Source organism: Rhizopus delemar, genomic scaffold, assembly GCF_000149305.1.
Source record: "Rhizopus delemar RA 99-880 supercont3.8 genomic scaffold, whole genome shotgun sequence".
Lineage (NCBI taxonomy): Eukaryota > Fungi > Mucoromycota > Mucoromycetes > Mucorales > Rhizopodaceae > Rhizopus > Rhizopus delemar.
In genome coordinates this window covers 1,920,978-1,933,352 of record NW_027137834.1, presented here as the reverse complement: position 1 = coordinate 1,933,352, position 12,375 = coordinate 1,920,978, and the positions used below count along the sequence as shown (strand labels likewise).

Below are 12,375 nucleotides of genomic sequence, written 5' to 3'. Positions count from 1 at the left end.
AACAAAATAAAAAAAAAAGCTACCTTTACCCATAGTTTTTTTTTTAACTGAATTGATAAAATCATGTTTTTCAAGTTAAATAATCCTTTTCTCGTAAAATATATCAATTAATACAAAATTAAGTGAAGCATATTGCATTATTTATTATTCTAAGTTAATTAATTACCACCGCACTCGCGCTTCTCTAAACATATCGGCTAAATATCCAACCTCAGTTGAACAATCACTTTCCTCCAGCTTCTGTAAGGCCACAGGCATCTAGTATATACAGAAATAAGATGGCTATAATTTCAAATGCTATAAATGATTTACCTCCTTTTTAAGACGCTGAATACGATTTTCATGACTGGGATGAGTGCTCAAGAACTGAGGAATGTCATGTTCACTTATAGCCGACATACGCTTCCATACTTCAAGCGATTCTCTAGGCTCAAAGCAAGCCTGCGCCATCAATTGCAGTCCTATCAGATCTGCCTCTGTTTCACATTTACGAGAAAACGGACTCATCAGCAAATAGTTCATGGTGACTTGATTGAATAGGAATGTAGTATCCACTCCAAAAAGTTGCAATGTCATTATTAATACTAGAATGATTTTCGTAAAACTGACTTTTTCAGCACTATGGCGAGCAAGTTGATGAGCAATCTCGTGACCAAGGACGGCTGCCATTCCATCTACACACAAAGTAAGTTATAGCCCAAAAAGAAGCGTTTTTTTTTTTTTTACCTTCATTTTTGACAACGGGTAGAATGCCAGTAAACACAAATACCTTGCCACCTGGGAGAACAAATGCACTAAAAAGACGAATTAATATTTATGCTTTTTATGCACAAGTTTCTCATTTCGCTTACTTTCTTTCAGGTGAATCTATAACATAAAACTCCCATTTCATGTTTTCTAATCCAGACACTTTGACTAGTCTTTTAGCAACTTTCTTTACAAACAGAGTATAAGGATGATTCGGTGGTAAGATGCGTCTACCAAACTGACGCATTACATCATTATATGCCATAACTGCCATGGCTAGAGTTGTTTTCTATTTTTTAGTGAAAAAAGTACATGTTCATAAAGTTGATCAAGTATACCTTCTTCTTGCTTTGGCGTAATGCTCATAAATCTCAATCTACCACTAATAGGTACTTTTTCTAAATGGGTAACGTAATAACCACCATATATTATTACACCTGTAGCAGTAAATACCCAAAGTCTTTTTGACAAGTAAAAAGGCTCTCTCGAATTATTTCCAAATCGCTTGTATCCATCCGCAACTGTAAGTGGAGGTCGATATTTGATAGGTGAAGAAGAGTAGCTGCGGACTGAAGGGCGAATGGAACATGGTTGAATGAGTTGTCGATTAAAGCTGTATGAAACATTGCTTCTCAACGGCCAAAGCGCAGCTTTGGTACGTAATCCGAGAAACGACATGAAAAGTAATCAAGAGTACGAAAAAAAAAGAGCGTAAAGTTTCGAATGATTTCTTTTGTTAATGCCAACGTCACACAAAGAAATCAAGTTTTGTTTCGCACTATCAGAGACTCTTCGTTCAGTGTCCCTTTTGACAAATTCATTCTGTATATTTATCCTAATAATTCATGACACACAAACGTCAATATTTTGCCTATCAAACAAGCGATTCTTTTTTTTTTTTGTTTTTTGGTTGGGTGAATATAGCAGTGTCAACTCAGATGTTAAAAAAGTCCTTAAAAGCACCCAAATATGTAAAGAAGCAAGCTAATGATTGGTAATAGATAAAGGAATATGTATTTTTCTTCATTTTCTAAATATGAATAAATAAAGAGCTTCATTCTGTTCATCTTCAATTCTACGCGTCATAAGCGAGAATGGTACCTAACCATTTCTCAACAGTTGGAACATCCATTTTCTTACGTTCAGCATAGTCTTCAATTTGATCTTTTTCAATTTTTCCAACAGCAAAGTATTTACTTTGTTCATGTCCAAAAATCAAGCCACTCACACTTGCAGGTGGATCCATAGCAAGTGATTCTGTCAAGGTAATACCTGTTTTTTCAGCAATTTGCCCCAAATCCCACATGGTTTTCTTTTCCGTATGATCTGGCTGTGAAGGATATCCAGGCGCGGGACGAATACCTTGATAACGAACAGAAAACAGTTCTGACGAAGAAAGATGCTCTTCTGAAGCATAACCCCATTCAACTTTACGTACTTCTTCATGAAGCAATTCAGCAAAAGCCTCTGCTAGACGATCCGCCAACGCTTTAGCCATGATGCTGTTATAATCATCTCCATCCTTTTCATACTGCTCAACGAGTTCATCACATCCAAAACCTGTGCTGACTGCAAACATACCAAGATAATCAGGGATACCGGTTTCTTTTGGGGCAACAAAATCAGATAAACAGTAATAGGGCTCATCTACTTCCTTTTCAGCTTGCTGGCGCAATCCATAAAATACGGCAGATACCTCCTCACGGTCTTCATCTTTATAAATCAAAATGTCATCACCAGCAGCATGTGCAGGATAAAATCCAACAATACCACGAGCAGTTAAAAGCTTTTTATCAACAATCGTCTTTAGCATTTCTTGTGCATCATCGTAGAGACGCTTCGCTTCAGGACCAACGTGCTCATCATCAAAGATCTTGGGGAATCCTCTATTAGGGTATCGACCTCGAAGCTGGAATACTTGAAAGAATGGGTTCCAATCGATATGATCCACAAGCTTTTCTAACGGATAATTGTTGTATACTTTAGTACCAAGGAAGGTGGGCTTATTTGGTGGAGGGCTAAGGGCCCAGTTAATCTTTAACTTCTTTTCTCTAGCGTTTTCAATACTCAGCAGATGACGTTCTTCCAGGCCTTCATAGTATTCCTCACGCATCTCTTCATATTCATCTCGGATATCTTCTGCAAACTCTTCTTTCAAATTATCATCCAACAGACTAGCAACCACAGGGACACTTCGAGAGGCATCAAGAACATAAATAGCCGGACAAGAGTATTGAGGGGCAATTTTTACTGCGGTATGCATTTTGCTGGTAGTCGCACCACCGATAAGGATAGGAATTTTGATACCAGCTTTTTCACATTCCTTGGCAACAATTACCATTTCCTCTAGAGAGGGTGTAATCAGACCAGAAAGGCCAATGACATCTGCTTTTTCCTCAATGGCCGTTTTGATGATTTTATCACAAGGCACCATCACACCCAAGTCAATAACTCTGTAGTTGTTACAGCCAAGCACAACCCCACAAATATTCTTTCCGATATCGTGCACGTCTCCCTTTACTGTGGCCATGACAATAGTACCATTTCCTTTTATTTCTGTTTCTCCTGAAAGCGCCATATCAGCTTCCTTTTCAAGCTTGATGTATTCAACTAAATGAGCAACAGCCTTCTTCATTACACTAATGATCATGACATGAACTTTAGTAAAATGCGTAATTAGTAGTCCTGATTTTCTTTCATTACCGAGCAGAACGAATGACTTGAGGCAAGAACATTTTACCTTTACCAAACAGATCACCAACCACATTCATGCCTGTCATCAAAGGGCCCTCAATGACGTTCAAAGCACGAGGATACTTTTCCTTATCTGAGCGTGCTTCTTCAGTATCCTCAACGATAAACTTCATGATACCTTTCACTAAGGCATGAGTAATACGTTCAGTTACTGCCCAAGTTCTCCATTCTTCTTGATCTTCGTCCTTTTTTGCGTCTTTCGAGTGCGCTTTGGCATATTCTAATAGTTTTTCTGTCACGTCTGGATCACGATTCCAAACAGCATCCTCACAGAGCTGAAGAAGGTCTTTGGGAATATCATCATACACAGTCAAGAAACCAGCATTCACAATTCCCATGTCCATGCCAACTTTGACGGTATAATAAAGGAAAACAGAATGCATAGCCTCACGGACTTTGTCCATACCACGGAATGCGAAAGACAAGTTAGAGACACCGCCGCTGACTTTTGCACCTGGCAAGGTTTTCTTGATGGTTTCACATGCTTGTATAAATTCAACAGCATAATTATTGTGCTCCTCTTTTCAATGGACTTAGTATATAATCGATCAAGTCATGTATTTTGTTTTCATTTACCCATGCCGGTAGCAATAGTAAGGATGTTTGGATCAAAAATAATATCATAAGGGTTGAATCTATATTGACATTAACAATCTCGAGTAGACTAGTTCATCATCCTATTACTTTACCCAACTTTGTCTACCAAAATACGATAAGAACGCGTACAGATTTCGACCTTTCTATCCGCTTCAGCAGCTTGGCCAACTTCATCAAACTAGGTTAAAAAGAAATTGAGTTGGGTATACAAGATAAAGTAAATATAATTACAGCCATCACGACAACAGCAGCACCAAATCGTTTGATTATTTTTGCCTTCTTGATAAACTCTTCCTCTCCTTCTTTAAGAGAAATTGAATTAACAATACATTTACCTTGCGCACAACGTAAACCAGCTTCAATGACAGCAAAATTTGAAGAGTCCACCATGAGAGGAACACGAGCACAGTCAGGATCAGACGCAAGCATATTTAAAAACTTGGTCATAGCCGCCTTACCGTCCAAAAGACCTTCATCAAAGTTCACATCAACCACTTGGGCACCACTTTCTACTTGGGCACGAGCAATAGCAAGCGCTTCTTCATATTCGTTTTTTAATATATGACGGCAAAATTTACGAGATCCAGCCACGTTACAACGCTCACCGACATTGACAAAACCTGTTGTTTCATTCACGCGAAGAACTTCAAGGCCAGAGAGCAACATGACGTCTTGCTTGCTTGCAGGCTTACGTCGTGGGCTGTATTGTCTGCATACCTCTGCAACTGCTTTAATGTGGTCTGGTGTCGTACCACAACAACCTCCAACAATGGTGACAAGGCCTTCTTTCGCAAACGGTTCAACGTTTTTGGCCATGGCTTCAGGGCTTTCATCGTATTCACCCATCGCATTTGGTAAACCCTAGACATAAAAGCCAATAGTCAGAATACGCTTTTCATCTTTTCTTTCTATCTCTTTTTTTTTTCAATTACAGCATTGGGATAACAAATGATGTGAGCATCGGTAAATCTGCTGATATTTTGAACAAAGGGCTTCATTTGTTCTGCACCTAGGGCACAATTCAAACCGAAGGCTACCGGTCTTGCATGGTTTAAGGAAGTAACAAATGCTTCACCAGTCTGTCCGGACAAAGTTCGTCCACTTTGATCAACAATGGTGCCTGAAATGAAAATGGGAACCTTGGGTCGACTACGTAGAAGAAGACATTAGATTGGATGTGAACCAAAACATCTTTTGACTTACTTGTCTTCTTCAAACACCAAATCAATAGCAAATATAGCCGCCTTTGCATTCAATGTATCAAAAATAGTCTCAACCAATAAAATATCTGATCCGCCATCCAACAATCCACGCACTTGCTCAGAATAAGCAGTAACGAGCTCATCAAACGTAACATTTCTATAGGCCGGATTTTCGACGGAGGGTGAAATTGAACAGGTACGATTTGTTGGACCGATAGCACCACAGACAAATCGACGAATGCCAGTTTCTTTTGTAACCTAACCAAAAAAAAAAACATCACATTCAGTCTCTCATATAAAAGCAACACAATTCCTTACATCTTCACATGCTTTTTTAGCAAGTGCAGCGCCTTCTTTGTTCAGACGATAAGCATACTTCTCTAAGCTATAATCTAATTGAGCAATTGATGTTGAACTGAATGTGTTTGTTTCTATCATATCAGCTCCAGCTTCAAGATACTGACGATGGATATGATAGATGGCATCTGGTTTAGTCAAGGTCAACAAATCATTGTTTCCCCTTAAATCAGTTGGCCAATCCAAAAATTCTTGTCCTAAGTTTTTTAATTTTCTGTTAGATTTAAAAAATCTAATCAGCTTTATTGTTCTGACCTCGAAAATCCGATTCTTCAAGCTTCAAGCGTTGAACCATGGTTCCCATAGCACCATCAAGGAACATAATTCTCTCAGACAGTGTCTTTTCGAGGTACTCAAATGTATCTAAGGTTTAAGTTTGTCATTATGTGGACATGTCGAAATGGCAAAGCACACTTTTTTTTTTACCCATTTTTTTATGTGAAAAAAGAAAAAGATGAAATTGACAATCTCCTCTCTGTCAAACCTAATTTTGAGCCAATCACATATCATATAAATACGAAAATATGATTTGACAAAAAGATAAAAGATTACACACACACACATTGAAATTCTTCCTATCTTTATAAAACTACAGCCTACACAGATACAAGGAAGAAATTGTATTCTTTTTTATTCAGGTATCGAGCAACGCCATTCAGCAACAGTATACCAACCACCGGTATGATGCAGTAAACAAATAAGTGACCATTTACCTGCTTCTGATACTTTAACCATTGCTTCGTATACTTGATCTTGAGGCTGGTACATCAGCTTATGTAATTTTCCTCCTGGACTCTTGATAGCCAACTTATGGTGAGTCGCTTTGTAATCGAGTCGAGTGCCTTTGATGATAAAGCGGTAATTCTGAAGTGGATAAAGCTGATAACATTGTGGTTCTTGTATATAAAATTCATTGTGATCAGTATAGAGCTTCACAAAGTCGAACCCTGTGCTAGGCTTTTCTGCAGTGACTTTAATACACATGGCCAGCGTATAATGGTTTTTTTGTATAGTCTCTTGTGGTAAAGTAGCACTGTTCGATAGAGTTGCTTTTGGACCAGCATACACCTTGAGCCAACCTTCTGTTTGATGAGAAGGCATCACTGCTTTAATCTTGCACAAGCGATTGTCATTATCATCTTTTAAGCATTGCGCTAATCCCCGAGCAACACTACCATCCTCCGCTTCTATCTCTGCAAAACAGCTTACATTCGGTTGAACCTTCATACTCATATAAATGATGCCTTCGCCTTCTTCTTTTGCCGATTGATGTGCAACGTATTTCAAGACACGCATTCGATGCCAAAAGAACGTGTTTCGAACATAGGGTAAGCTGAAAAAAGCATGAGGCGTGATGGAAGGAGAAAGGTGTTGATCGTACTTTTTCTCTGGGAAATGAGTCATCGCCATATCTAAGGGCAAAGTCAAGAACCAGTGAGGTTCCATCTTGTTTTCATTATGAGGATGAAAAGGTGAAGACAGCCAGCAGTCAATGAATCTATATTCTCCTTCGATTTTTACTATAATAAAAGAAGATTGAATAAATCAAAGAACACAAGCTTTCTTCTTCTCCGTTTTACCTGCACACCAAGCATGGTTTATAGGCAACATTTCCTCGGCTTTATCAATTGTATCCTTGGGTGCTATTTTTTCGGATTTTCTATTATTTTCTTTGACTTTTAAGGTTTTATCTTTTTTTACCTAACAACCTTTTAAATACCCATACACTACCTTTGCTTCTTTAAATCCAGCAGATATAGCCATATCAACAAATAAATGGGCTATACCAAATGCTGATTTACATATTCTCTTTTCCAGCACTTTCTCAGGGGATTCGTTCACATGGGCTGATAAAAGTATTGCTTCCTCTTGTAATAAACTCATTGCGTCTAATCTATCTATCAATGGCACATCATTTTCTTCTTCTGAAGCATGAGCGATTCTGCCCAGTTTTTGTTTGAGCAAGGACGCTTTCTCGCATTGACTTTGTTGATAACGCTGCATTAAGTAAGCCTGCTGCTTTTGCAATAGAAGCAAATCGTTTCTCTTTTGATGATATTCGGGTCTTATATTTTGAATGATCCAAATGAATAAGGCACGTAGTCTGAACAGCTCTTTACGATAGGGTCTAACTAGAAATTTCTGAGAGAGGATGGCTGGGGTGAGTAAAGGCCCTCTTTGTTGTACAGTAGATGCATATGTATCGATTTGAATAAAGTCAGACTCATGAAATTGGAGACCTGTATTATCAGCTACATTTCTAGTATGTCTATAATGATCAAAAAAGTGAAGTTTAGTTTTGTACATGTCCATACACGTTCTCTTGGTCTTGCCTCAAAATATGAAATGGGTTATTATTATCATAATTCAATCTTGGTGTTCTTGATCTGCACAAGCTAACCTGGCAATCCTTTACATCCTGAACTTTTGAAGCCTCCTCAAGTTGGGTGCGATGCGGTTGAAGTAATTCTCGAATTTTTTTACTGATGTTTCTCTTCAGAGGTTCATTTTCTTTTCCTGTTCGAGGATACCAGAATGTGGGGATAAGCGTAGAAGTAGGCATATTAGCAGCCACAGTAGTTTTCTTTTCAATAGGACGAATAACATTCAAATCTTGAAATTGTCGTCTTTGCCTCTTTTCAACCATGCGTTGAACTGGCTGATGAACTGGGCTTGCTTGATTGTAAGCAGTGATTTCACTAGGAGTATCAGCAATTTCACCATCTTTTGTTGGTTGTAGTGTAACATTCAATGAAGGCACTGGCTTTCTGTGTATCCTTTGATGAGGTATGGCAGAATAATTGCTGTGGCGACGAACAACGGTTCTATCGTTACTTTTATTGTCATGATTGTAATCATTACTAGCACTACTGTTACTGTTATTACTAATGATGGTAGGAGAACTTGCTTGACTACAATCATCTTCAAATGAAACACGACAATTCATATCAGGCAGTACTTTTGTAAATAGAGGGGTCGACATTGAATAACGAGGAAATACTCCGTTCATTGTTTAAAACAATATAAAAGAAAAAAATCGAAAAATAAAGAAGAAAAGAAAGAAAACATTGAGAGCAAGAGACAAGAACTGATTAAAATCCCAAATGTGGATGTTTATTCATTTCCTTTTTAGTGTGTACCATTTTTTTGCATTTCCTAATTCCCCTATTCGTAAAAAAAAAAGAAAATTTTAAGACGTTTTTTAATCTTTTTCATCAGAGAATGCACTTTTCTGAAACACCAATGTTGGCAAAACGAAGACCGAAAATGCGATACATACTCCTTGAGCCACGCTTTATTTTCCATATATATAAATAATAATGATAATAAAATCTGCTTTTCCCTCATAGCTTTCTATTGTAAGCTAAGTATAACTTCAGTTTCTTTTGGAGATAATTGTAAAGTATTATCAAGTTCTGTCATCATTTCGTCTATTTTTTGATCCTATTTAAGCAGTATTCATTTCATGCTTCCTTTTGATATACTTTGCATAAAATGTAACTGACTCTGTGAAAATATACTTGTATTTTTTTTTGTTGGTTTTATTATGGGGTTGATAGTGAACAAAGTCGAAGATTACAAGTTATTTACATACAATTACAAAAACAAAAAAAAGAACATGTATAATGGCTGCTGACTTATGGATATGAATATTTTAGTTTAACAATTGCAAACATGTTTTCCATTTTTTTGTAGAAGTTTTACTGGTGTAACGTGAGAAAGTATGAAAAAAGTAAAACGTGGATCTTTTTGCTGAACATCTCTATATACATGTTTTAAACCGGTCTAAGTTCAGGTTGCCAAACCTCTAATAAATCCCAACGCTTGCTTAGAACAATGTGCATTGACTCAAATGGTAGAAGACAAAACATAGCAAATTCATATGAGTGATGCAAGGTAGTCCCATTTTCCATAATAGTTCAATAAGCTTTATGCCGACACACGTTCAGATCGCCTAATCTCTAACAAACACCAACTCTTGCTTAGAACAGTGTCCAGTAACTCAAAACTTGTACTTTGTAAACACTATATGTGGCTCAAATGATAGAAATCAAAGCATAGCGGATTCATATGAGTGATGTAAGGTAGTTTTAGCTAAAGCGCCAATTTCCATAAGCCTGACTGTAATGTTTATGTTCATTTTTATTTATTTGTGTAAGTTACAAAAATAAAATTACAATTGTATGCATTTGTTATATACGTTCACTCCATTTACATCTATATTGCTGAGAGAACGCCTGAAGGTTATGATTCCATTTACTCTAGCATTGAATCAGCCACTTCTTCCATTACTTCGTCTTGCTCATTTACTGCTGAGCGTAATTTATTGTCCGTTTCTTCCTTCATCATCTGTTCCTTTATTTCTCGTGTAGGGGGGAATCGTTCATTTTCCAAATCAGAACGCTTAGCATCCTCAAATGTTGTAATCGCTGTATTCTTATCATTAGCCTATTTCCTTATGCCTCTATCAGCAAGTCCTTACCTGTCTTCAATCCTTCTACGCCCAATGCCAAAGTGCCCAAAGGTAATTTACCAGTGGGAGACAAGGATTTCAGCTCTGTCACACGTTCAGAGTTCTCACGCAATACAGAAAACACTCTCGACATTTTGCCAACAGCCATAATCTTGTTTCGAATGACTATTCTGCGCTGCTCAGCATCATCTGTCACTGGCTTTTCTTCTAATAATTGATCGTCTTCAGCCAACTCTTCTTTACTGCAAACGTTCAGGACAGAAATTAACATATCAGTAACTACACCAACAAGCCATTAATAACAATGGATCCGTGTACATATCTACGCTTACTCTTTTCTCCTACAAAAGGCAAACTCCAAGTAAAGACATCCATAAAGTTGGGTAACCAATAAGGATGTGGAGTACAATTGAATTGTCGAATATTCATCACATTATTTTCATATTTCAATACGGCTGCTTTATTGTTGTACAAATCCAAGTAGTTGGGTGCAGAGAAAATAGTCATCACTGAAGGAAAAGAAGTTGTTTTACTTTTTCTATACATACGATAACTACAAGGATTAAATCAGTACAGTTCTAGATGATGAAATCAATTTTATTCTTACCCAGCGTCTTGTGCTTCATGAGCTCGAATGATAGATAGCAAATTATTTCTTTCCAAAAATTGACAGGCAGCATGATAACTAAAGAAATAAGAGCAGCCTCTGACATGGTTATGAACAAATAGCTCATTTGTCTTTTCTTGACCAAATTCTTCGAGAGGATCAGCCCAAAGTAAATCACACATCAATCCATGCGTGGGTGGTTCCCTAAAACGATCAATCTGATTCCAAGTCAATATACACAAACACGCAGACTCATAGTAACTTGCTAACCTTTTTCAAATCATCTAACGTTTGTAATTCGGGGGATAAACCACCATGTATACACAAGAACTGTTTGTTCATAATAGCGGCCAATGGTAAAGAGCAAAAAGATTCCATACATGCATCATATACTTTCTCAGTGTATTTATGACGACCTATAGAAACAGTCAGCAACTATTGATCTCTTTTTCTCTTTGACTCTTTACACTCAATCTTGAAAGTAAAATAATCCGTCAAGTGCCTGCACTCATGATTTCCACGCAATAAAAAGAATGTGTTTGGGTACCACATCTTTAATGACCATAAATAAAGTACACACTAATACACGCTCCTTATGAGCCCTCTCATGTCAACAGTGTTATTTTCTTCCATTTACCTCAATTGAAAAATAACCTCGATCCACATAATCACCTAAAAACAAATAAGTCGTATTTGCTGGATCACCTCCGACTTCAAATAATTTCATTAAATCATAATATTGACCGTGAATATCACCGCAGACTGTGGACTGTCAATACACACAGCGAGACTCTATCTACCTTGGTTGGCTTACCTGTGATGGGAGCGCCTACTTCCAACAAGTTGGGTTCTTGCCTTAATATTTCAGTTCCCTGCTCGAGGATGAAGAGGGCTTGTTCTTCTGTCAATCTCCCTTCTCTATAAAAGTGGTCTTTCAAAAACTTTATGTCAGGTAATCCCGGTCTTTCTTTACTCCAAAACTCTTCATCTGTTGGAAAAGCAACAGCTGGAGCAGGGATATCTATATTGCAGTATATAAGCTTATATATAAACTAGAATGAATCGAAGGAAACCTTTAATGACACGATCTCTTGTTGAAACAACCGTTCCATCTTCTTGAGTAAATACTGAAAAGTCAATTTGTGGTGCTTCTGGTTTATTGCGTAGTCTCATGAGAGCAGGGCTAGCATCAAGACTAATTTCTGATTCCATATTTTTATTAAACAAAAAAAAAAAAAAAAAAAAAGTAAATGTGTTTCACCAAGCAAGAAAAAAAAAGTTTTAAAGTGTAACCTTATTTTCTTTATAGACAGCACACTGTGTGTCATGTGAGATCTATGGATGCAATATATTGATACTTGAACGATTTTTGATGCTATCTTCTTCTTTTGTTTGTATAAAAAAATGGACTCTTTTATTTATGATTGTATCAAATGGGTGTTTCGTTTGATGACCAAGGTGTTCTTTAGAGAAATCAAAGTCAGGTAATTAAATATTAAGGTAGTAACAGCGAAAAAAAAAAACACATTCTTATAAAGCGGAATCCATAATGTACCATTGGATAAACCATGCATTTTTATTGTTGCTCCCCATGCGAATCAGTAAGCACCGCATATAAAAAAAAGGAGGATTAGACT

At 37.2% G+C, this 12,375-nt stretch overlaps 5 protein-coding genes across 5 annotated transcripts; all 5 read right to left on the bottom strand.

Annotated features, from left to right (window-relative positions):
• Positions 1–297: 297 nt before the first annotated feature.
• Positions 298–1,021, bottom strand: RO3G_10920 (uncharacterized protein; the record flags this gene model as incomplete). The annotated part of the gene is made up of 3 exons (XM_067665504.1): positions 298–674; positions 727–794; positions 852–1,021. The coding sequence occupies 3 exons, from the start codon at positions 1,019–1,021 to the stop codon at positions 298–300; spliced, it is 615 nt and encodes a 204-aa protein (XP_067521605.1).
• An 801-nt stretch (positions 1,022–1,822) lies between these two features.
• RO3G_10919 (methionine synthase) lies at positions 1,823–5,979 on the bottom strand (the record flags this gene model as incomplete). The annotated part of the gene is made up of 9 exons (XM_067665503.1): positions 1,823–3,405; positions 3,488–4,021; positions 4,078–4,136; positions 4,191–4,276; positions 4,330–4,959; positions 5,031–5,247; positions 5,302–5,558; positions 5,619–5,854; positions 5,913–5,979. 9 exons carry the CDS (start codon positions 5,977–5,979, stop codon positions 1,823–1,825), a joined length of 3,669 nt encoding a protein of 1,222 aa, XP_067521604.1.
• A 308-nt stretch (positions 5,980–6,287) lies between these two features.
• RO3G_10918 (uncharacterized protein) lies at positions 6,288–7,421 on the bottom strand (the record flags this gene model as incomplete). Its single annotated transcript, XM_067665502.1, has 3 exons — positions 6,288–7,177; positions 7,238–7,317; positions 7,378–7,421. 3 exons carry the CDS (start codon positions 7,419–7,421, stop codon positions 6,288–6,290), a joined length of 1,014 nt encoding a protein of 337 aa, XP_067521603.1.
• Positions 7,422–7,950: 529 nt separating this feature from the next.
• RO3G_10917 (uncharacterized protein) lies at positions 7,951–8,667 on the bottom strand (the record flags this gene model as incomplete). Its single annotated transcript, XM_067665501.1, has 1 exon — positions 7,951–8,667. The coding sequence occupies one exon, from the start codon at positions 8,665–8,667 to the stop codon at positions 7,951–7,953; it is 717 nt and encodes a 238-aa protein (XP_067521602.1).
• A 1,247-nt stretch (positions 8,668–9,914) lies between these two features.
• RO3G_10916 (serine/threonine-protein phosphatase 2B catalytic subunit A1) lies at positions 9,915–11,950 on the bottom strand (the record flags this gene model as incomplete). Its single annotated transcript, XM_067665500.1, has 10 exons — positions 9,915–10,087; positions 10,141–10,410; positions 10,464–10,640; positions 10,680–10,684; positions 10,739–10,956; positions 11,009–11,154; positions 11,206–11,290; positions 11,376–11,500; positions 11,553–11,759; positions 11,812–11,950. 10 exons carry the CDS (start codon positions 11,948–11,950, stop codon positions 9,915–9,917), a joined length of 1,545 nt encoding a protein of 514 aa, XP_067521601.1.
• Positions 11,951–12,375: the final 425 nt, after the last annotated feature.